The sequence below is a fragment of the Falco naumanni genome, chromosome 7, assembly GCF_017639655.2.
Source record: "Falco naumanni isolate bFalNau1 chromosome 7, bFalNau1.pat, whole genome shotgun sequence".
Classification (NCBI taxonomy): domain Eukaryota; kingdom Metazoa; phylum Chordata; class Aves; order Falconiformes; family Falconidae; genus Falco; species Falco naumanni.
In genome coordinates, this window is record NC_054060.1 from 2,035,763 (window position 1) to 2,059,672 (window position 23,910).

At 57.3% G+C, this 23,910-nt stretch overlaps 1 protein-coding gene across 1 annotated transcript in view; it reads left to right on the forward strand.

Annotated features, from left to right (window-relative positions):
- The window catches only part of CCDC33 (coiled-coil domain containing 33), a 43,983-nt gene that overhangs the window by 18,314 nt on the left and 1,759 nt on the right, over window positions 1-23,910 (forward strand). Inside the window, exons 6-17 of the mRNA XM_040600224.1 lie at window positions 1,303-1,412; window positions 2,188-2,289; window positions 2,489-2,580; window positions 2,726-2,846; window positions 6,777-6,906; window positions 7,015-7,136; window positions 7,420-7,491; window positions 12,309-12,434; window positions 21,807-21,913; window positions 22,235-22,385; window positions 23,101-23,494; window positions 23,608-23,696. Of these exons, the coding sequence (XP_040456158.1) occupies window positions 1,303-1,412; window positions 2,188-2,289; window positions 2,489-2,580; window positions 2,726-2,846; window positions 6,777-6,906; window positions 7,015-7,136; window positions 7,420-7,491; window positions 12,309-12,434; window positions 21,807-21,913; window positions 22,235-22,385; window positions 23,101-23,494; window positions 23,608-23,696 (1,616 nt within the window). The remainder of the gene's footprint in view (window positions 1-1,302; window positions 1,413-2,187; window positions 2,290-2,488; window positions 2,581-2,725; window positions 2,847-6,776; window positions 6,907-7,014; window positions 7,137-7,419; window positions 7,492-12,308; window positions 12,435-21,806; window positions 21,914-22,234; window positions 22,386-23,100; window positions 23,495-23,607; window positions 23,697-23,910) is intronic.

The following is a 23,910-nucleotide window of genomic DNA, read 5'->3' on the forward strand; positions in this document are numbered from 1 at the left end:
AAGTCTGTAATTGTAAACCCGTGGCATTAGGGGCCAGGGTTTGATTATAATCAGACTGTTGCAAAACAAACTGTGGGAGCCAATCTTCACATCATGCCTAATCCCATCAGGCCCTGACCTAAATGAAATTGAGGAGCTTTTGGTGTACTTTGGACCTGTCCCGTGTGGTACCGGGAGGGATGTGGGGATGGGACCTCCAGCCCTGTTCATCCGTCTCCCAGAATCCCCCAGAAGTTTGGAGATGGTCATCCCCCAAACCGTCAGACCAGAGCTGTCATTTCAGATGCAGCTCACACCTTTGCTTGCCCAGAAACATGGGGTCTACCCTTTTCTTGCTCAGAAATAGTTTCCATCAGCGGGGCTGCTGAGTGTAATCTGTCATCGGTGACGACTAGCAGAAAAGCCACTTGTCTCTCGCACAACCCCAGAACATTTTCCTTGGTGCTCTTTCCCCAAGGTGCTGGGAGAAAAAGAAAATCTCCATATAAATCGAGCACTTGCTGAAAAGCATGAGCTCAGGGAGGAGCACGCACTTGCTTAGCCCATCACCTTTGTTCTGGGGACACACAGGACCTGTGGCATCACCAGGTTGGCCAAGCAGGAGTTAAGGCAGGTGCCTCGCAGTATCATTAAGCTGGGGGAAGGGAAGCCCAAGTCTTGATGGCAGCATAAAGAGAAGGCGGTTTTCCCTTCCATCAGCTCCTTTTTTTTTCTGATAAAAGGCTCCTGCTCATGCTTGTCAACTAAATTGCAGCTTTGCTTTAAATTAAGGGAAGAGCTGGAGGTGCTAGTGCCCGTGGAGGTGATGTTGCCATGCCAGGGGACAGACCAGACAGCCCTGAGAGGGCAGATGCCATGGTGGCAAGTGGCCTCAAAACCCCCGGTGGGCTGCGGGCTGACCCCAGGGCAGGGGGAGCTCAGGGAAGGATGCCACCCCCTGCAGCTGAGTGGGGTGGGTTGGAGGCAGGGAGGTGGATTAGATGGATCAGTGGGAAATCCCAGGTTCTTAGATGGGAATCTGCATTGTTGCCGGTTGTTCACGGGCTTTGCTTTCTTGGGGATGCCTGGGACATGTTCTTGATGTCTCCTTGAGATGTATGCATATAAACCCAGGATGGGTGTAAATCCTGCCCATGTCTACCCCACCATGACCTGCGAGGGGAAGGGGCTGCTGAAAATGAGTCAATGCCTTCTGGCCCTTCTTCACCCAGACCTTCCCCTGAACATCTCCCCCTTGCTTCGCCTGCTCCCCTCTTCCACAAACCCTGCAGCCAGCCCCACAGCCGACCCTCTCCCTTCCAGCCCTGACTCTCATCGTGGCAGACAAAGCCACCAAGGAGGCGTTGGGGACCTTCCACTTGCCAGTGAGGTATCTCCAGCCCTTCCAGCCCCACCACTGCAAGCTGGTTCTGGTAGGTACAGCACCTGCCCCTCCATCCTGCTTATTCCTGCTTACAACTTTGCTTTGCACCAGCTGTAGCTGCGGGCTGTGGGCAAAGGGAGCCTTGTGTAATGGTGTAATCCCGGTGGGAAAACCGAATTTGGCAAGTCAAGGAAGGTGCTCAAAGAAGCTTGTGAGCTTCCTGCTAGGTGGGAACAAGGCAGGCGTTGTGCTGGGCCTTTTTCATCTCTCTCCAGTGGGAAAATGTGGAGGAAAAGCAATGGGATTGCAAGCTGGGAAGTGCTTTTGCCCTCAGCATCCTGTGCTCAGTTGACCCCTCAGCAGCTGTGGGGCCAGGCCATACGTCCAAGTGTTTGTTAAACAGGGGCTGCTGTGCATTCCTTAGTGAGGCAGGTACCCAGCCCCAGAGAGAAGCTGCTTCCTAAGCCCTTTGGTGGGGATTTCTCCATCCCAACATGTAAACAGTCCCAGGAACCTGGCTGACAGCCCCCTGTACAGCTGAGACCTGGCAAACTCACTCAGTACACCCCCCAAATCAGCCTCCCCTACGCTCTGGCTGGCAGAAATTAGTGTCCTCTTCCCTGCACAGGGATTGGGAGCAATTAAATATTTAAATGCAAAAAGATTTATTATATTGATCTTTTCCGGGAAGGCTCTAGGGAACAGCAAGCTTTAATTATCAGTTGGTGCTTTATTGTCAGTGATGGGCTGCCCGCGCGCCCAGTGCCCACATTTGGTGACCTTGACCCTTCCTCCTCCCACGGGTCACTCTTCTCCGCAAACAGCCAAGGACGCGGGACCCTGTGGGGACAGTCCTGCACACCACCATCATCCGCAAAGGGAGCTTCATCCCTCGCTGTGATGGATTCAGCTATGCAGCCTTGGAGGTGAGAGGTGGCCCTGGGGACAGGAGGTGGCAGCAGGGGTTTGCAGGGTCTGGGATGGACCAGAGCATCTCAACTCAGAGAGGATGCTGCTGCACGTTGTCTCCTGCTGTGGTGGATCTCATGCTGATTTAGGGCAGCTTCATTTCCCCCCCATTTGCTGTGCCCTCACCACTGACCCCCCCACACACACACTTCCCAGGTGCTGCTGCGGGGGCTGTCGGCCCCCCTGGCCAGCCCCCCTGGGGCCCTCGTCGCTGTGGCCAGAGTTGTGACCAATGTTCAGGAGTACAAGTGAGTGGTGACCATGGGGGGCTGCTGGTGACATGGGTGGGTGGTGCTGGGTTTGGGACAATTGCCCCCTCCCACGGTACATGGCTTGCCGGGAATGGATGTGGCCCCACACATGCTGACTCTCCCCCTTTCCATCACTTCACAGGCACCGCATGGAGAAACATCCCATCTCCTGTCCTGGCATCAGTCCCACTACCATCACATTCCCAGACCCTCCAGCATCAGCCTTCAGTATCGCCCGAGCTGCCAACCATGGCTACCCACAGGTACGAGGCCGAGCACGGCCGTGGGGGTGCACGGGTCCAGCAGCATCCATCCCATCCAGGTACCAATGAGCATCTCTTCTTTGGCAGGGGAGCTGAGCACCCCTGCAGAGAAAAGCTTTAGGGGCAAAGCAATGCTTTGAGCATCAAAAACACGGTCCTCCTTGCCCTGCCTGCAGAAACCCACAGGCAGCACCTCATTTGTGCCTTGTCCTTCATTTTTCCCCCTGCTCCGCTCACGCCTCCGGCTTGAGTGCCGCCTCTCAAAGGCAGAGACCTTCTCCTCCCCGGCCTCAAGTACCGTGGGGAAAGCTAGCGACGCACAACTTCAAAATAGCTGTTGCCAGGGAAACATATGCTTTCAGCACGCGGCATCATCAGTGAGCAGGAGGAGGGCCCCCCTTTTGTTCCCGAGCCCTGCCAAAAATTGGCAAGGAGGGAGAGGCAGGGGACTGGAGGGATGCTGGGGCAGGGGGGAGGTGTGAGGGGTAGCCAAGCCAGAAGCCAGCGTGAAGCTGCCGCCTCTCAAAACCAGGGCTGCTCCATCCCTTCACCTCTGAAAAGTGCCAGCCGAAAGCGTGGTGAGGGCAGATGTCCAGCCACCCCGAAAAGATGGATCCAGCTGGTCCCAAGTGCTGGCGGAGCACATGTTTCTCCATCTTGGTCCTTCTCCCCCGTGTGTTGAATTTTGATTGTCGGGGAGTGAAGCACCTTTGTACCAACATGTTCGGGGAGCCCATAAATAAAATATTACTTAGAGGAGACCAGCCAAATGCCAAGTCACCCACAAGGCAGTGAATTATCATAAAAATCACTAGTGCATTTCATTCATTACAATAATTGTTGTTTTATTGCCCCCCTCTCCTTTTCCTCCCTGAGCTGTTCTTTGCAGGTGAGAGGCGGGGGGAGCACCGAGGACCCTCTGCTTTGGGTCTGCACCTGCCCTAGCCCCCCTGGAATCAGCACCCCCAGCCCCACCGTGGCAGTGGGCTCAGGGTACGGGCTGCCCATGCCAGCTCTGGAGCAGATATTGCAAAAGAAATCCCCATGCTCTTGCCCCTGTGCTATCTTTTGGCCACCCCCCAGGATGCAGCACCCAGAGGCTGCAGTTTCTCAGCCAGAGCAAGGATATTCCACTCCTCTAAATGCAGCCAAAATGCATTTCCTTCGGATGTATATGGATAAATACACCCCCCACCCCACCCCCCACCCCGTGAAGCTGTGGTACCCAGGCGCTGGGCGAGCCCAAGCCAAGCCCCACAGCCCTGGCACAGGCGGCAGTGCCAACACGGAGCTGTGGGAGCCCAACACAAGAGGACAAGTGATTAAACCCGGCCATCTGGCCTGCATGCACGCTGTTGCCTCCTCCTCTCCTTCTCCTCCTCCTCCCCTCCGTGCCCACATGGCTCTGTCTGTCTCTGCACATCGCTGAGGATGCTCTCCCTGGGGATGCACTGACAGGTTGCCCTGGGGAGCTGCGTAATCCCCATCCGCTCTCTCCTCCCATCTCCTGCCTCAGTTTCCCCACACGTAGGATGCGCCTCCTTCCCGGGGAGGATGTTCTCCTAATGCCTAGGAGGAAAGCTTAAGGGGGAGGCTGGGAGGAGGAGGAGGAGGGAACGTTGCTGCTCCAGTTCCAGAGGTTAATGGCTTTCCCTGAGTGAACTCCTGGGCAGGCTAATCGGATTCGATAATTCTGCCAGCCCAGCGTGTCCTCTCGCCTGTCGGTTCCCATCAGCATCTGCAGACAACAGCACTTGGGTTCACCTTCAGCAGGGCACCCCTCATACTTCTCTTACTTAGGGGGTTTTTGGGTTCCCCGGTTGCTAACCTTTCCCTGCCTGGCCAGGGGCCTGGAGACCTGGTCTTCCTGGCCAGGACTTAGCTGAGACCTGCACAGAGCCACCTGTAAGAGTGTTGGGTGCTCTCCTTGGGTGCTCCTGTTGAGCCAACAGCCCCTTTCTCACCAAAAGGGATGGGTTTGGACACACTGGTGCAATGGCAAATCCACAGGGCGGATGGGCACTGGGCTGTGCCTCCTACAGAAAGCCACGCTGCGTCTGTCCTCCAAGCACCAAGCTCAAACCTCTCTACCATAAATCTCCTTTTGGGTTCTTTCCCTTGGGGACCCTCCAGCTTAACCCACGTATCTGGAGCTTCTCACTCTTCTGGGGTCTGCACCATCTGGACAGGCAGCCGTGAGGACCAGGGGATGGCCCCATCCCCTGGGAAGGCAGGGGAGATGCTGTGGGCTTGGCCACCTCTACCCCTCCTCATGCCAATGATGCTGCCTTTGAATCAGCTCTCAGCAGATGAGCTGGGGTAGCCAAGGAGGATGAAGGCGTCTCCTTGCTCCTCCTCCTCCTCCCCATCCCCTTTGTTGTTTCTCCAGGTGGCCCTTGGCAGAGGCGGTTGCTGCGCCAAGATGTCTGCCCAGATCAGTGCATCAGCTCTGATGCCTTGGTGCAGAGCATCCATCTGTCCCGCCAAGCCGGTGGGAAGCAGCCTGGACCCAGCAAGCACTCCTGCCCCACCCCCCACAGCCCCCAAAATCAGGGGAGGAAATCAGGAGCGACATCTCCCATCCCTGTCCCGGTGAGAGGAGCCATGTGGGCTCGGGACCTCCGGCAATTGGGGTCAAATTAACAATATGCTCCCACATTTGACTTTTCCCTTCCCTGCTGAGTCTGAAATGGCACCGTCTCACAGCGCCTTGTACAGGTGGATGCCAGGAAAAGTAACTGGAGGCGGTGTTCAGTGCTTTTTAGATTTTTCCCTCCAAAATTGGGCTTTCTGAGGCTGATGAAACAGCCCCGTGGGCTGGGATGCAGGCTGGGAAAAGAGAGGAGCGACTGGAGAGTGCTGAGCCAGATCCAGCTGCTGGGAGCTGCCCCAGTCTGTATAGGTTTTCCATAAGGACTTACAGGCACAGACTGGGCTCCCTGCAGTCAAAGCAAGCTGCATCCCAGCTGAAAACCCCAGCTGACTCTAGGGAGCCCCTGACAAATTCCCAGCCAAGAGAGCCAGCCCAGTGCTGAGCCAGCACTAAGCGCTGCCCAGTGCAGCCCGTTGCGGAGGTGTTCTTGGCTCTGAAGCATCCCAGCCCCGCGCTCCCCTTGCTAACAGCTCCCAGGGCTGGGTAATGCACCGTTGCGGGTCTCTGAGGTGAGTAATGCCCATTAGCATCCCCAAACATGAGCAGGGGAAGACCCTCCTCAACCAAGCATAAATGTGCTGATGCAGAAAAGCCGATCGGCATCTCATCCCTGCGGGGCGATGCTGACCAAGGGGAGGGAGTAACAGCATTAAAAAGGAGCTGCTGTCAATAATTTCTCGACGTTGGGCAGCCAGTGTTAAGGCTGACCTTTGGAGAGCTGGCAGGGCTCTCCCAAGGTAAAGAGAAGCAGCTGCTGGCAGGGATGGACCGATGCCATTTCCGACGACAGATCTCGGCTCTGGGGATAAACATGTTGCCCACTGTTCAATATCTGTCAGGAGACCCAGATGTCACGCTTAGGAAAGGGTTTTGTGATGATATATGGACCCCAAAATTCTGTTTGGGCTTTCGGGGTCCATGGTTCATTGCAAAACTCTTTCCCAAGTGCAAGTGCCAGGTTGCCGGACAGATACCAAAAGGCTCACCCCAGAGCAGCGCGGGTCATCCTCCAGGCTCTTCCCATGATGTTTTGAAGCATGGGGTAGTTGGTCCATGTGGTGGTTTCCTCCTCTGGCTCTGCGAGGGGGAAGCTTTTGGCAGGAATTAGCCAGAGAGAAGTAGCCAAGCTTGAAGACCCAGTGAAAGCCAGGGGTGGGATGCAGCTGCGCAGGCTGTGCTTTTTGTTACCCCACCTCTCCTCTCTCCCCTATCTATCTGCTTATTTATCTCTAGAGAGAGAAGGTATCTGAAGGAAAATTTTCCTGTTGTCTCCTAAGATGTCCCGGCCAGCTGGACCCCCAGAGCAGCCAACCTGGGACACCTCCTTCCTCTTCCAAGGCCGAGATGTAGCCACCATCTTCTCCGAAGATACTGCCCTGGCAATAGAATATTATCCGTACAAAACCAGTGAGTTCAGGGTCCCCACCGAGGATGCTCTCCCTTGTCCCTGGGCTTGGCCAGGGGCAGGTCCTGGGCTGCCGTGCCCCCAGCCAGCTGCTCTCACCCCTTCCCCAGTGTGGGATGCTCCAGGCACCCTTGTTCCTGTGGGATACTCGGTGCTGCCCCTCACCAGCCACGTTTTCCGGGAGCTGGCGGCACAGAGCGGTGGGATGCGTGTGGATGGCCTCGCTGTGCAGGTAAGCCAGGAGCTTTGGGGTAACACTGGGCAGGCTGGCACGGTGATGGTACCTATAGGTGGTGATACCTATAGCTGCTGGGATGGTGAGATGGAAATACCACCTCTTCATCTGGGTGGGCCACCCGGCACAGAGCTCCCAAGTATCCCATGGGAGGCCAGGGTCTCTGCTCCAACCCACAGCCCTGTGCCTTCGGGTGGCATTTGGGTGGTCAAAGGTACAAAGGGCTCCAGGAGAAACCCAGAGGCCAGTGCAGGCTGTGACCCTTCCTCTGCCTCCCCAGGGCACGGACCTCAAAACCACAACTGGGGCCACCCCAACCGTGGGGCTCTGCCTGCAGCTCCTTCGATCGGAGGTGAGATGCTGGGGAAGGCGAACCCCGAGGTGGGAGGAAAGGGGGTGGGGTGGGAGGGATGGGGATGGGGTGGGAGATGGCTCTTTAGAGCTACCACCCTCTTTCCAAACCTCTCAGGTGGGGATCAGCCGGGCTGGGGCTGGGTTTTATCCCTTGCACCTGTTGTCTCAGAGCTCTGAACCACGCCACTGGGCAACTGAAAAAAAGTGGCATCGTTCTTGCTTTCACGTATCCATCATTTTCCCAGGGGTTTTGGCACATGCTTGTATTCCCAGGCAATCCTGACCAGAGGCAGCAGAGCAGGCAGGGCACAGGCAGGGTATCTGGGAGAGGCTGTTCACTGTCTCCATGTGGAGAAAGGCCAGGCTGGTTAACCGCAGTAACAAATGTCCAGCTGTCTTCATCCAGCATTTGTGGTCCCCAGAGATGTCACAGCAGGGAGGGAATTTGGCTGCTTTTCCTGGGGAGGAGGGAACCCTGCTAGCCCTTGGCTCCAGGACCAGCCCTTAGGCAGGTTAGGATGCAACCATGAGCCCAATCGATCTAATTACTGCAGCCTCCAGCCTCTGCTCCCATCTGCAAAAAAAAAGAAAAAAAAAAAATCCTATCCCTAAAGTGAATTTGGGACGGGTCTGAATGCTGCGCTGGTGACCGTATCCCACCATCCCCCTGGGAGCCGTGGGGGCCAGGGCTGGCTGGTGGGGGTCTTTGGAGGGATTGCCCAGGGGGGTCAGCAAAAAGGGGTCTGCGTGTGATGAATTATTCACATGGGTGTCACTAAGTGCAGAATTAATCCTTTTGCTTCCAGCTGGCTGCTGCACTAAATTATCACTCGCAGTCATGCGGGAAAATGCTGCGGAATTCATTTAGCTGATTATTGTTTTGATCTGGGAGCTGTAATTTTTTTTTCTCCTCTTCCCCAACCTCTCCCTTTCCCCCCCTCCAGCCCTGCCTTCCTTAATATATGTAAGAGCTGGGAGTGGAAACAAAAAGCAGGAGAGCCAGAGCTGGCCTTGGGCTCTGCGTCTGGTTAATTCATCCGGCGGCAGCCCAGGCAGACGGACCCAGAGCGATGCAAATCAATGAGCGAGCTGCCACCGAGCAGGGAAGGGCATGTTCGGCTCCTCCCAGCATTGCCGAGGCCCTTGTCCCTTGCCTGGAGGTCAGGATTTTCTAAGGAAGATGCTGCAGCTGGCTGGCTGTGATCCCCAGCACCCCAAAACCACGGCCTGGCAGGCAGGGGAGATGATGTTGTGGCTGCAGGGGCAGATCCTCTCCTCTCCCACTTTGAGCAGCCCCAGGCTTCAAGGGATGCTTGAAGGCTCGATTTCCAAGTCCTCAGCTCATGGATTAGTCCTGGGCTCAGCTTTGGGACAACAAGAAGCGGCCAAACGGAGGCCAGGAGGTAAAGACGGTCAATTAAGGACCAACAAGGCATTGGGGCAGCCTTTGTACCAGGGTTGTCTTCGGGGTGTGAGGAGCCGCAGCATCCCTGCCTGTCCCCTGGGTGTGAGGAGCCCCAGCACCCCTGCCCATCCTGCCCCATGCTCCCTCACCCCACAGCTCTCCCCAGCCGGGTGGCAGAGGAGGAGAGTCACCAAGCTTATCTTGTTTCTTTTTTTTTTTTTTTTTTTTTTTTTTAGTATTTTAATGTAGAGAGCTGAAAATGCATAACCTAGATTGGCTGGGCTTTTTATAACAAACAGCTAAATAAACTCTGGGCCATCTGTACTCCCCAGCACACTCGGAGCTGGGTGTAAATCCCGGCAGCTCCGTGGCCTCTGCGGGGATTTCACCAACTCCTACCAGGGGTCTGGATGCTCCCGAGCTTGGCTTCAGATGCTCACATCGACCCTCCCTGCTGGGAAAATGTCTCGAGCGCCAGGGTTTTCCAGGGATAAGGGACTCCCCATAAATAAGACTCATCCCCCAGTATTTCTGCAGGGTCTCAGACCCTGCTACATTTGTAATAGCCACAGGGAAAGGGTTTGGAGCAGCTGCTTTATTAAAAGCCAAGAGCCCTGACACCAGGGATGAGCAAACAGGAGCTGTATTATCCCAGGGAAAGGGCAGTGCTGGGTTGCAGCCCCCCCACCCCTGTAAAGGCACCGAGACCCCCAGATTTGCCCCCACACAGCCCATTTCCCCCTGCCTTCATCACCCTGCGCTCCCTCTTTGGAGTCCAAATGAGAACAAAAGACTTTGATCATCTCAGGGAGACAAAGAAATCAAAGACTTCAGCAAAACGCTGGCGTTTTAGCAAATTAATGGCTGTCACTGAAAAACTGTTGCAGCGGGAAAACCTGCAGCCGAATTCATCCACCTCCGTACTGCTTGGTGGCTCAAGGCAAGGCTCCTGCTTTTTCTTCATTCTTCTTTTTGCACCCCAAATTTAGTGCCTTGCCCAGGAAAGTTGAGTTTGACCATGCAGTAGCCAGTGGCAAATCCATGTACAGGGTCAGCAGGATGTGGTCCCTGATGTGCCCGGGGGATGCTGAGCCCCATCCAAGGGCTGGAAAATACACACCGGAGGCACCTTTACTCCTAAAGGATTTATTCATCACCCCTGTTTATTAGCCAGCCTGTTTCACAATTTGTTTTGGCACGACCCCACCTTGCTCAGCCCATTAACTCAGCACCTGGGACCTTTGGGGTCGCCTCAAGCCTCTGCCACCCACTTTGCTGAGCACCCTTGGTCACGTCACCCAAGACAGGGTCTGGGAACATGCCGGCACGTGGTGACAGCCTCTGAAAAAAAAGGGAAAAGCTAGTGCTATTTATTTCCAGGCAAGGAAAAAAAAAAAATCAACAGGCTGCTTATATCATTGCTTAAACAGCCTTAATTTCTATAATTGCTGCCGTTTAAAACCAGAAGCAGATCGGTGCCTGGTGTAAATTGTCACAGCGCCAGGGTGTAAATTGTCACCATGCCAGCCTGGTGACCAAACCCCTTTCGGGCTGGCAAAAAAATAGGTTTACAATTGGTTGGGGAGTGGGGAATCACCGTGTGTTTCCCGTTACTTCAGCCTGTCTGGTCAGGTTTGCCCTCCATGAGCGCCGACACTGGGGTTTTATCCCCAAACCACGTTGCAGGGGATGGAGAAGTTGGTGAAAGGCTGGTTTCGGTGAAGCATCACCCTGCCCTGCTAAGCATCTTCTCCTGGTGAGCTGGCAAACCCTCCGAGGGCTTTCGGCAGAGCTTGCCAGCTCTTGATTGACACCTGTCAATCAAACACATCACCCATTCCTCTTATTGCATGGCAAATTACAAGAGGCATTATGGCATCACTGTCGGCTGGGAGCATTGTTAGCTGAGGAGAGCCAAGCCAGTGAGGAACCAAAAAAAAAAGCAGCAGGGAATGTCTTTGTTAAGGAGAATTTGTTGGTTTCCGCCGGCTGGTCCTGGGGGAGCGTTCAGGGCAGCGCTAATTGAATTAAGAGCACATGCACTCGGGCGAGCAGCTCTCCGATGGGCAATGGTGGCGGGACCGGGCTGGCCATCGCTCCGGCGAGGCGGGCAGCAGCTGCACACTGGCCTCAGTAATTGCAGGCAGAGCCTAAACTGTTGCATTTTGCATGATGCTGTTCCCCAGGGAGGGGGAGAGTGGTGGGGCGGGGGGCATCTTCACCCCAGCTTTGATGCTGAAGGAGCTTGGTTGAGGTCGGGGCGGTGGCGTAATGAAATGCGGCAGCAGAGGGGATGATGATGCTGATGGTGTTAATGAGGCAGTGATGGGGAAGGGCACGGGGACGCCTCTGGACACTTCATCCCTGCTGCCGGGCGGGGGGATGCTCACCACTCTGGTTAGCTGCACTAACGAGGCGCGGCCGGGCGCAGGCACGGAGCAATCCCCAGTGAGGGCCACTTCGCTGCTGCCCATGCCCGCAGCCAATTTGGAGAGGGCGCACAGCCTGACTGCTCAGCTGGCGAAGCGAAGAGAGCATCCAGGAGGTGGGGGGGTGAGGGGGAGCAGCGGATTTGCCAGGTCACGGTCACCAGCTCTCAGGCAGTAAATTAGGTGGGTGCTGGCGTGCCATGCCTTGATGCGAGGATCCCAGTGGCAAGGCAGGTCCCGGTCACCTAAATCTGCCCCAATACTGGGAGCCAGGGCGGCCAGGTCAGGGCAATAGTCCCTGTCCATGACCTTGCCGTTGCAGGCAGCAGCAAGGAGTGTGCGGACTCCATCGTTTATTCCATTAGATCTGACTTCCCCCTCTAACCGGATTAGAGAGGAGTCTATAAAAGCCAGGCTGGCGGGAGGAGAGCAGGGCGCACCGAGCCGGGTGCGGGAAATGAGGGGCAGGGAAATGACATTACTGCTGCCAGCAGCATCTGGCAGGGGTCTGGCAGGGGCTGCCCGTGTGCCCCAGGTGCCTTATCCGGCCAGCACCGAAGCCAGGGCAGCGCCAGGCAGCAAGGTGGCTTTTAGCATCCCTTTGCACCCACAGGGCCTGGGCACCCACCTCCTGCCCTCCCAGGGACGGGGAGAGACAGGCTGAGTGGGGCACAGAGCTGCCATTTCCACCACCACAGGCTTCAGTGTGAAGGACAGCATCCTCCTCCTTGCCTTGTCAGCCAGGCACTGGTTCACCCCAGGGACTCCCTCCCTGCACAAAGCTCCCCTCGCACTTCGCAAAGGTGACATGGGTGTGGCCAACCCACAGCTCTGTCCCATCACGCCAGTCCTGGGGACATACTGGAGACTTGGGTGGTGGGGCAGGAGACATGCAGTGGGGGTGGCTCAGTCCAGGTGCCCCCTCCTCGCCCCTGCCACCCCATCCATCCATCATCCAGACCATTCTCTCTCCCTCCCCAGAGACCAGCAGCGTTCCTGCCCCTGTCGGGCAGCAGTGCCCTGCCCAGCCTGGAGCCCACCACCACCAGCATGCCCGGGAGGGGCGAGGAGCTGCCGCCAGCCCCTGTGCAGCCATTTTATTGCCAGGTAAGAAGCAGCCAGCGATGGCATGCTGGCACCCTGCCCGCTGCATCACCCTGCCAGCCCCCGAGAAGGCACACACCCACCCTGCCTCCCAACAGTGAAAATCTGGCATAGATCCCACATTTTAATCTCCCAATCTACGCACTGCTGGGAGGGACGGGTTTTATCTGTAGCCTGGTTGTAACAATAATTTCTTGTGTTGTGCCCATGGAGGAGCCTTTCTGGCAGTGCCACATCCCCAGTGCCCAGCTGTTTCAGGGTGGCACAGGGGCTGGAGGGGGGACAGCATCCCATCACCTTGCTGGTGGCAGTGCTTACTGGAGCAGCCTGGATGCACCAGCTTCGATCTAATTGCTCAATCCCAAATCCATTTAGCAAATTCTCTCCTATTACAACTGCATTATGCTGGAGACCCCAGGCACCTCCAAGCTCATACCTTTTGGCTCCAGGAAAAAAAAAAGAAAAGGCAGCTGTTCTCCTCCTCCAGCCTTTGTACCGATAAATGGAGCCCTTGGATGAATTTAAACCCAGCCCTCCTGGTCCTAATATCTTCCTGTACTTTAAGCCATCTGGCTTTAAAAATAACAGGTCGTTAAACCCCAATTCTGCTTATTAAATAGCTGGGAGGGAAGGGGTGGAGGGGCCCTGTGCTGCCCCAAAGCCTGGTTATTTCCCCCTCAGCAGATGACCTGCAACCCAATCCCTTTTCTCCCTACGATTCAGGCTGCAAAGCAAGAAAAAAATTAACAATAAAATAACAACCATAAAAAATAGAGAAAAGCTATTTGTTTTTCCTCCAGCTGTTTTAATTCCTCCAATCCACTGAGCTTTATTACTTCCCTTTCCGTGCCTGTGCCGGCTGCTTTATGCCCGGACTAATAGAAACCTGGAATGGGTCACGTGGAGGCGGGTACCGCAGCACGGCTGAAATGCGGTGAGGATGCCAAGTCCAAATTTGATGGAGCCCTGGGCTCCAGAGAAGCCCCACCACCCTTCAGACCTGCGCAGGACCCAGCCCTGGCATCACTACATGGTCTATGCGACGTGTTTTCACCCCCAGCTTTGCCACTTGTGTGTGCTGATGCCCTGAGCAGCCTCAAGCCCAGCTGGCTGTATCCTCACAGCAGCACCCCTGGGTCGGCAGGTGAGGGCGGGTGGGAATTGGTCTTGAGGATGCTTCCAGCATCCAGTTTTAAAGCCTGAGTGGGGCAGTGGCCCAGAAAGGGTTTGCACAAGCCTTGGGCACCCCTGCCCTGCCTAAACATCTTTTTGTTCTGGCTAAAAATTCTAGAAAGCCTTGCTGGTAGGATTATTATTTCCCCCCCCAACCTTTGACAGCCGTTTTCTTTCTTTTGCTTGTTTCTCCCTCCTAAAGCACAAATTATTTTCACTCCACTTGCATTGCAGTGTGGGGAATTTGCTTGGAAAGCCCTGGAAAGCCCATCTCCTGACAGCCCCGGGAATCAGGGCTGACACCCTACTAATGGAGCGTGCGTGCAGGAGGGAGCTGGGACATGACAGCCCCCCCGGCAGTGGGGTCTAGGGGGGTCTGGGGGGGAGCACTCTGCTGATCACAGCCCTGTCACTTCTTCCCACTCTGCTCTGGCTGATCAAACCCGGATCCCCGTCCCTACCCTGCGGCTTTAGAGGTCCTGCTCCAGATCTGCTTGTTAATGCCTTCATTAAAAAAAGGGGGGCGGGGGGGGGGGGGCGGGGAGAGGAAAACAAAGCAATGAGGAATATTATCAGAGATGGGGTAACCTTGCCCTGCCCTGGTCCCACGGAGGCAGAAAAGCCTCTGCGCAGGTTTGTGCTGGGACATGAGCCCCCCCTCGGGCTTATCAAGGTCTGAGGCTGATCTCTGCTGGATGAGCGTTCTGACCTTAGGCTGAGGTTTACACCGGGCTCAGCCGCACCGTGTTTTCCTACCCTTGTGCCCTCTTGCTGAATAGATTTGTGCCTCTCTTACCAGTCAATGAATAATTTACAAGCAGCACTTAACGATTAGGGGGGCGTTTTCTCCAACCTCTTCAAACATTTGCTTCTTCTTCAAGCCTTTCTCTCCCTGCTCCCATCACCCCTGTTTCCCTGACCTGTCACTGCCGGGGGTTTCACAAGCCAGAGGGTCTCCTGTGGGGCTGGCAGAAGTCAGTGGTTTGAGGTGGTTTTTGCCTTGCTGGCATTTTGTTCCTGGCACTGCACGTGTGCCATCAGCTCTATCGCATGAGAGCCCAGATGTGCAGACTGTCCCCCAAAACCGCACCGTGGCATGGCAGAACAGGCAGCTGTGAGTGGGGATCAGGATTTCTTGCTTGGGGCCCCTTTGCAGGGCCCATTTCCAGCTGCTGGGTGACCTCCGAGGAAGACAAGGACTCCTGTGGCTGCTGAGCAGGGGGTTCTGCCTCAGCGAGCTGGGAGGGGACCCCCCAGCACAGGCACTGCTGAGCCCAGCAGCTCCGCCAGACTGGTGCCTGCAAAGGTGGCCCACTGGTGGTGGTGGTGGTGGTGGGTGGTTGCGGTGCGGGGGGACAGGGTGCTGTGAGGGAAAATGATGGTGCATGGGGAGAGGGTGCTGCAAGGTGTGAAGGTGCTGCAAGGGGAGAGGGTGCTGCAAGGGGAGAGGGTGCTTCGAGGGGATAGAGGGATGGGAGGGGAGGGGGGATGGGAGGGAAAATGATACTGCAAGGGGAGAGGGTGCTGCAGGGGATGAAGATGCTGCAGGTGGTTAAGGTGCTGCAGGGGTTTAAGGTGCTGCAGGGGGTGAGGATGCTAAAGGGTGATGGTGAGCAGGGGTGAGGGTGCCGCAGTGGTGAAGGTGCTTCAGGGTCAGGGTGTCACAGGGTGAAGGTGCCATAGGGTCAGATTGCTGTAGGCTCAAGGTACCACAGGGTCAGGGTGCCGTGGGGTCAGGGTGTGTGCAGGGTGCTGTGGGCTCAGGGTCAGGGTGCAGTGGGATCATGGTGCCGTGGCTTCATTGTGCTCTGGCTCAGGGTGCTGCGGGCTCAGGGTGCTGTGATTCAGGGTGCTGCAGGGTGCTGTGGCTCAGGGTGCCGTGGCTCAGGGTCAGGGTGCTGCAGGGTGCCGTGGCTCAGGGTGCTGTGGCTCAGGGTCAGGGTGCTGCAGGGTGCCGTGGCTCAGGGCGCTGTGGCTCAGGGTCAGGGTGCTGCAGGGTGCCGTGGCTCAGGGTGCTGTGGCTCAGGGTCAGGGTGCTGCAGGGTGCCGTGGCTCAGGGTGCTGTGGCTCAGGGTCAGGGTGCTGCAGGGTGCCGTGGCTCAGGGCGCTGTGGCTCAGGGTCAGGGTGCTGCAGGGTGCCGTGGCTCAGGGCGCTGTGGCTCAGGGTCAGGGTGCTGCAGGGTGCCGTGGCTCAGGGTGCTGTGGCTCAGGGTCAGGGTGCTGCAGGGTGCCGTGGCTCAGGGTGCTGTGGCTCAGGGTCAGGGTGCTGCAGGGTGCCGTGGCTCAGGGCGCTGTGGCTCAGGGTCAGGGTGCTGCAGGGTGCCGTGGCTCAGGGCGCTGTGGCTCAGGGTCAGGGTGCTGCAGGGTGCCGTGGCTCAGGGTGCTGTGGCTCAGGGTCAGGGTGCTGCAGGGTGCTGTGGCTCAGGGTGCCGTGGCTCAGGGTGCTGTGGCTCAGGGTCAGGGTGCTGCAGGGTGCCGTGGCTCAGGGTGCTGTGAGCCCCCATCCCGCCGTGCCGCGGCCGTTGCGGTGCGCGGCAGCAGCGCCCCCTGGCGGTATCTCCGTGCGCCGCGGCTGCCGGGGGTCCCGCAGCTCCGGGGGGGTCCCGCAGCGCCCTGGGCAGCTGTGCTCGGGCTGGGCTGGGGGTGTCCCACCGCGCCCTGGCCCCGGATGAGGCTCAGTTAGGTTTGCCGGTGAGCTGGACACCCATGGGTGCCCGAGCCCCCACGGCACGAGGCTGGGCACCCCCAGCACACCCGTCACGCAGGATTAAGCCCATCAATAAAAGCGACCCATAAATCAGCTGATGTGACCCCACGTTATATTTGTGCCCCTCTTATTTCTCAAGGACATTAAAGATTCAGCAATTTGCTTCCGCTTTTATTTAATTAGCTTTTTGCCCCTTTTATTTAATTAGCCAGCATTCAAAGATCCCGTGCCGAGGGTGGGTTCCCCAGTGTCCCCACTGTGTGACATGGGGGCACGGATGGGGTGCCCTGCATCCGGCATCACAAGGTGGGGAGAGGCCCTTGATGGCATTCAGAGTACGGCAGAAACCTCCCAGCACCCAAATCCAGCCCCAGTCCCCCCAGTCCCTGCTTCCAGCTGGCTGGGCTGGGGAGAGGAAAAGTAGCTGGAAATGTTGTTTTCTTGGAGGCAAGATGGGGCGAGGTGGGATGGTGAAGAGGGGGATAGAGGGGCGAGTGGGTTGCAGGACAGTGGAGGGTGCTGGAGGGGCAGGGACCCAACGGCAGGGGGTTGGGGGTCTCGGGGGTCTGGGGTTGCAGACGGTCTGAGTGCTGCAGCTGTGCTGCACCGGGGTTTGTTGGTGGCCCAGCTCTGGGCAGCAGTGGGAAGCACATCGAGCTTGGTGGGTTTTGCATGTGCTTCTCCCTCTTGGGGCTGCATGGCCGTGGGTGGGGCGGCAGGGGGTATGGCCTGAGGCCCCCAGCAGCCAGCCAGAGCAGGGAAAAAAAGAGAAAACTGCTCCAAAATTCTGGGTTTTGTGTGTCTGGGGGTGCATGCATTGGCATGGGTGCGCCCCTGTGTGTCCTGCTCCAACGTAACCGCAGCAGCGCTACTAAACTCTTGGTGAGCGCAGCACAGGAGGGCTCATCCATCCTCATTTAGTGACTTCTCAGCTTTTCCCAGTGCTAATTAATGAAGGATGGGGCCCAACAGCTGGGAGGAGATGCTCAGGGCGGCGGGTGCTGAGGGCAGTGGGTGCTGCACAGCGCTGGGTGTTATCAGCCTGGTGGCTTGGGGTGTTGATGGATTTATGCTCGCTGCTGAAATGCAAGGGGGTTTTATCAGCAAATCGAGTCGATACATAAGCAAACGTGAAAATGGATGGCCACCACGCCGGCCATAAACTGCTGCCAGGCCAAGGGCAAGTCACGGCAGCGCCTGTCACTGGGGGGGGCGGGGGGAAGCTTGGGGGTTAGCCCTCTGCAGCCACTGGTTTTGCAAAGCCAGGGGCTGAGAACGCTTTGAGGGCACTTAAAAAGTGTGGGGCTAGGGGAGGGTATGTAACTCGGGTCCCGTGCACAGGTTTTAAAAGGGATGCTTGGACAACAGACCCTTTGGGGTGCTGCCAAGTCTCCTGCTGGTACTGGGGTTTTTTGTTGTATTTTGCCACTTCCTCACATCCCCAGCTGCTAGAATTGTGTTTACCTTACACAGATGAGGATGTTTTCCTATGAGGAAAAAAAAAACCCACAAAGAGCCAGTGGGAACGCAGGGTAACAGTCGCAACCTGTCTCCCTCATTTTTTGATCTCAGGAGGGGGCTTTTTTACACCTGGCCCCAGTTTGCGGTCATGGGTGAGCAGCAGTGGTGGGGGATGCTCTGGCCCATCCTGGGAGGCTCTGCTGACCTTCCCTTCCTCCTTTTCCCTTTGGTCACCACCACCAGCAGCAGGACATCCCTTTGGGACATCATTCTGGTTGTCCCAGTCCCTCCCAAAAGCAGCCCTGTGCAACGGGATGGGGAGGAAATTGTTTTTCAGGAGCCAGGCGCTGACTCAGCCAGAGTTTGCTCCCCAAAGTCATCTCACCTCTTCCTAGCTGTCGATTTTCTCTTTTTCTCTCTCTCTCTTTTTTTTTCTCTTTTTTTTTTTCCTTCTTTTTCTTTGAGCAAAATAAACCAGCAGCGACTCGCAGAGGAATCACAGTCCCTGCTGGTAGCACAACTGCTTTCTTGAGCCTTATCTTGAAGAAGCAGGCAGGCGGTGGGAGCCCAAGGAGCAGTTGTCCCTACACGGAGCATCCTGCCTCCCCGAGTTACCCGGTGTAATCTAGAGGCTTTTATTTCCTTGTACGACACGATATCAGCAGCCGGCAGCTGGGCCCGGAGCCGGATAGCGATGGTAATCACCCACCCTAAAATCATCATCCTGGTTAGGAAGGGAGCAGAAGATGTGGTGTCTCTATTAAATCGAACTCGGCTCAGATTAAGCGCTTTTCAATGCAATCCAATTAACTCTTAAATTGAATTGTAATGCTTTGGCTAATATACCCCCCTCCCTGCACAGCTCCCCGCCCCCAGCCCATGCACGGGAAGGGAGTTCAGCCTTAGTTTAATCAGATAAAATCCCCCTTATGTGCCGCCTTTCACCGGCTGGTGCATCCTGCCTGGTGTGTGGGCAGTGGGGGGCTAAAGACCCCCCTGTTTCCCCCAGGGGACCGATAAATGCCCCAGGGATTGGGGCTCACCAGGGAAATGCTTTGATTTTGGAAGTAGGGCGGGGGAGGCAGGGAAATGTTGCCCCACATATACATCTGCCCGGGCGTCGTCCAGAGGATGGGTTTGGGTACTGGTGTGTCCCCAGGGAGGGGCTGCGGGCATCCGGGACCTGACATCCCCCCCAGCCCCATCCCGTACCAGTGTCCCAAGGGGATGTGTAAGGTTGATGAGGGCATCAGGCAAAGCAAATAAAGGCGCAGCTATCTCCTGGTGGTTTCCTTGTGAGCTTTTGTTCCACAAAAGAGGGAGAAATAGGATTTTTTTTCCCTCTGATCTTCCTAAGCTGCTGCAGCAATTTTTTTTTCCTCAGATATGTAAATCTGAGCTTATCCCATCTTCATAACAATTAAGGAATTGGGCTTAATACTCATCCAGGGACATGTTATTTGTTGAGCTGGAGGGAGATTGTGTTGTGGAAGAGGCTGGTGCTCTGCCAGGGGCTCAAATGCCTCTGTGCTCACAAGTGAAACGAGTTGGCCTGTCCTCAGCCGCTCTCAGGGTGCATTGCTGTCCCCTCCCCGGCCAGGGATGGGGTCAGGCCAGGCCATGCCGATACAGAACCCTCTGGCACACCTTATTTTTGGCCACTTTCAGAACTTCCAGCCTCCTGTGGCGGTTTATTGCTAGCCCCACTCCCTCGCTTCACTGCATGCTGCTCCGTCTAGAGTCTAGAGATGGATTGATTCCAGCAGTCGAAGCTAATCGGATACATCAAAGCGTCTTGGAGCAATTTGTTAAGTAAATAAATAATAAAAAAAAAAACTTGGCCTAAGCAAATATAGGAAGGAGGGGGGTGGTTTGTCGGGGTGGATGAAAGGCTCTAAAGGCAGAGGAAGCTTCAGAGGCTTGGAAATTATGAGGAAAAAAATTTAAAAATAAATAGTTGAGTGCAAGGAGTTTCAAAGCTTCCATCATTTCAGACGTGGATTCCCAGCCTTTCATCCCAGACCCCTGCGGGAAGGAGAGACGCAGCTATCTCCGGGTGGATGTGAGATAGGAGGTGTAGGGGGAAATGTGTCCAAATACCCTTAACTCTGCACCCATCCCTGGGGACAGCGCCCGGGTGATGCTGCCTGCGGGGAGTGGGACCGCGGGCAGAAGAATGGGGTGGTGGTTATCTGAGCAGCGCTGGGCTGGGACTGAAGGCTGGGTATGGTCTTCCAGCCTCTGCAGGTGTTGTCTGAGCCTAGAAAAGCCGTGGGTGAACCCAGCACCTTCCAGCACAGGCAGGGAAAGCAGCTGCCCAGCCTGGGCAAGCCAAATGCAGCCCTGTGCATTATTGATGGAGCAGATAATTGCACACTTCCCACTGGCTCTTTGATGAAAAATTGATGGCACGGGACGAGGTAGCGAGGGGCTCCATCGACTTACACCGGCCTCTTTGTTTCCTAACAAACACCAGAGGAGAGGTGGGTGCGGGATGCCGCAGCGGGTAGGAGGTGCAAGAGCCGCTGTGGGTGCCCTGAAAGGGGGATGGGACTGGGGGAACCAGCTGGGACAGAGCATCCCTAGCCTTAAAATCCTATAAATTCAATCTGGGGATGAAAGTGGGGTTTGATCAGCAGATTATCCTCTGTTCAGGATCAGGCCAAACCCCAAGGCAGAGCTGAAGCCTGATGCCGCCCAGCATCTCCAAGACGTTGGTCCTCAGAAGTTAATTGAGCATTTGAAACATCAGAGAAGTGTGCTGGGAGGGGAGAGCGTTTCCATGCCCGCATCCAAGGCATGGAAATGAGGTGCTGTCACTGCCAGAGCCACCTGGCCGCACTGGGACCCGGTGGTGGCTGCCACCATGTCACCTCCCTGTGTCTGCGCTGCTGGGAGCAGGAGATAAGGCAATGGGGACCAAAATGGGGCTGGGGCTGGGGAGGGGGGGCTGGGGGCTGTAAGGGGCTGGTGTCTCAAAGGGAGTGCTTGCAGGCAGGCAGAGCTGCAGGCAGGCGCTGCCCGCTGGGCCCGCTGGCTTTGGAAGGGGCAATGGCACGTGCGATGGCAGGAGGGATGCTGGAGGGGGAGAGATGCGGGTGGCCAGGGCGAGGAGCCGCACAGCCAGCTGCCTGCGGCTGGGATGCACCCGTGTGGGAGCAGCCGGGTGGTTTTAGGCACTGAGCTGCTGCAGGGAGGAGCTGCTAAGAGAAGGGTTGTGTTGTAGCAACAGCCAGGCTGCCAGGCTGCCAGGAGCCCTTGCGCCACCAAAATCCCTTTGCCAGCAGGAAGGGCCTGGGAAAAACAGCTTTTCCTCATGCTACAACCCCCCCAGCATGGCTGTAAGTCCACTGGCCAGCAGCTCAGGTGGTGGCACGGGGATGGGGACGGGATGTTTGTCCGGGGGTGGCTGAGCCGCTGGGAGTTTGTTTGGAGCAGGCAGAGCCTGGCAACCCGCTGGCAGGCAGGGCTGGCTGCGGGGAGCAGGGTGCTGGGGGCACCCCAGGCGCGGGGACGATGCTGTACTACAGACCCTTCTCTGCCACTGTGAGTGAGGGGGGGCACTGGGCGGGGATGGGGACGTCACCCTGTTCCTGGTGTCACCAACAGGAGCTGAGGACTCAAAGGTCCCTGTCACAGGGACAGTGCCTGGCTGGGGTTGCTTTCAGCCATAACCAAATTTCCTCCCAAGGGTGCATGGGTCAATGGTCCAGCCATGCGATGATGCTCAAAGCCAGGCATTTCTAAGTGTCCCCAGCCTCAGGAGAAGGTCTTCCAGCCCTGCAGCCACATGTTACACCCAAACCTCAAAGCGGGGTGTTGGAAGCATCGCAGCCAGTGGTTGCGGAGGCTTTTGGGGCAGGGCTGGATCCTGACCCCACACCTGCAGTGCCAAGGGTGTTCTGCTCCAGGTGAAAGCCAGGAATGCTGCTCCCAGCCGTGGGGAAGGGGCTGAAGGAGCTTGCTGCTCCTCTCAGAGGGCTTTCCCCAGTCTGCTCCTTATCCTCACCCTCTTCTCTGATGTCTCCTGCCAGCTCCACCAAGACAACGTGTCCCTCCCAGGAGCTGACACCGTGGCCAGCATCCTGCCCGGAAAGCGGCCATTCCCACGTGGGACAGGAGCGCTGGCAGGGGAGCAGAGGTACGGGGACCACGCCGGTTTTGCAGCCCCCTCTTGGCTCCTTCTTCTCATCCTCCTTGGGGTGGTTTCCTCCTTCCTCCGTTCTCCCCATGTTTTCCCCAGCAGCTTCTCCTCCTGCCCCACCACTGCTGATCTTTCTCCTCATCTCCTCCAGGCTCCCACCCTTACTGCACCCCCACGCCCACCCAAACTTGTCTTGCCCCCTGGCACCCCATACAGGCTCCTGGCTCCTACAGAGCATTCCTCAGCAAAGGCTTTGCCGGTGTTTCGCTCTGGTGGGAGCAGCTGGCCAAGGGTGTCCCCCTGTTCTCTGCTCTGCAGGTCCCAGGAGATCATCAGGGACCCCCAGGAGCTGGTGAGTGCCAGGGGGATGGGAGGAGTAGGGGGCAGTGGGGGGGACAGCAGTGTCCCTGAGGCAGGTCCTGGTGCTGGTGGGGACCAAAGTCCGGCTGCTGTTGGCTCTGTGCTGCCGGTGAGTGAAGGTCTCGGTGGGGGCAGTGCTTGAGTTTGGCTGTAAGGGGCTGCACCTTGGGCACCAGCCCAGTCCTGGGTGAACCAGATCCCAGGCAGCTGGGGAGGAGGGGGCTGAGCCTCTGGCTGCACCTGCCCCCCCCTTCCCCCCTTCCCCAAGGCTGTGTGATGCCGCTGCACCCCCTCCCCGCGCCCCAGCCCCCCCGCAGGCCGCTGGCCAAGGCCGTCCCCAAGGCTGGGAGTGGGGGGCCAGGGGAGCTGGAGGCACGCGGCTCCCTCCGGCCAAGGTCCCTGCTGTCGGGATCCTCCCCACAGCCCGGCGTGGCAGGGAGGGATTCAGGAGGGTCTGCCTGGGAAGGTGCAAACCCTTGGGGAATTATTTCCCCCCAGCATCACCCGGCAAGGTGTCGTGCAGCCACACGGGTGCTAAAAAACCCCAGGCTCATCTGTGTAAACATTCATCCCTCTGTTATTCTCCACCACCTCCCTTCTTCTAAGTACCTGCAAAGCCTGGTAAGGCTCAGAGCTTGTGGCTGACCCCCAGCTGCAGCACTCCTGCACCCCATGGTCTTGGGAGAGCTGGTTTTCCTCCCAGGGGGTGGTAGGAAGAGATGGGGAAATGGTTGGGGGGGGGGCTGGTGGCTGGAGGGAGAGATGGGGGGGTGGGCAGGAGAAGGTTTGGAGGGACAGGAGAGAAGGATGGGTGGATGGAGAAGAGAAGAGAAGGATACATGGATGCATGGATGGATGGGAAGAGGATGGATGGTTGCAAGAGGCAGGGGAAAACCTGGATGTTTCTTAGCTCCTCCATGGTGGGTCTGACTCTCAAGGGAAATACCCTCAGCCGAGCTTCTGGTGCTGGGGAAAGCCCCGGCTGGCCGCGGGGTGCCAGCAGCTCTGCTCTGGGCTGGCAGGAGGCGCGCGGCTACCGCCTGGCACTGAAGCGGATGGCAGGGGACCTCCTGTCCCTGCGCCAGCATGTCACCAGCCTAGAGGTGGAGAACGGGCATCTGCGGCGCAGCCTGGCCACGCAGGAGGACCTGGGCCACGCTCTGCTCACCGACGTGGACCTGGATGTCATGACCCGGGAGGAGCTGCTAGACAGGCTCAGTGCGTGACAGGGGAGGGGAAGGTGGGAAGTGGGGGACCCCCCTCCCTGTTGCAGCAGAGGGGGCTGCACCATCCCTGGCCAGGTGACAAGGATGTGGCATGGGCTGTTGCAGCCACCCTCAAGCGCAAGCTGGTGGCCAGCACGGCAGAGATGAGGAGACTGAAGGACCGTGTTCAGCAGCTGCAGAACGAGCTGATCCGGGTATGGACAGCGGCAGGAGTGTGCAGGAGCTGCCTGGGAGGGATGGAGTGGGGGTGGAGGAGCAGGGGGGCAGCAGGGAGAGCGTCATGGCACCCCCATAGCCAAGCAAGTGCCTGAAACCCCCGTGACCCCCACCATGAGCCTCTCCCAGCTCTACAAGTGATGCCCTAAGGCTTGAGGCTCAGCGCAGTGGTCCCTGGGGGCTTTTCCCCTT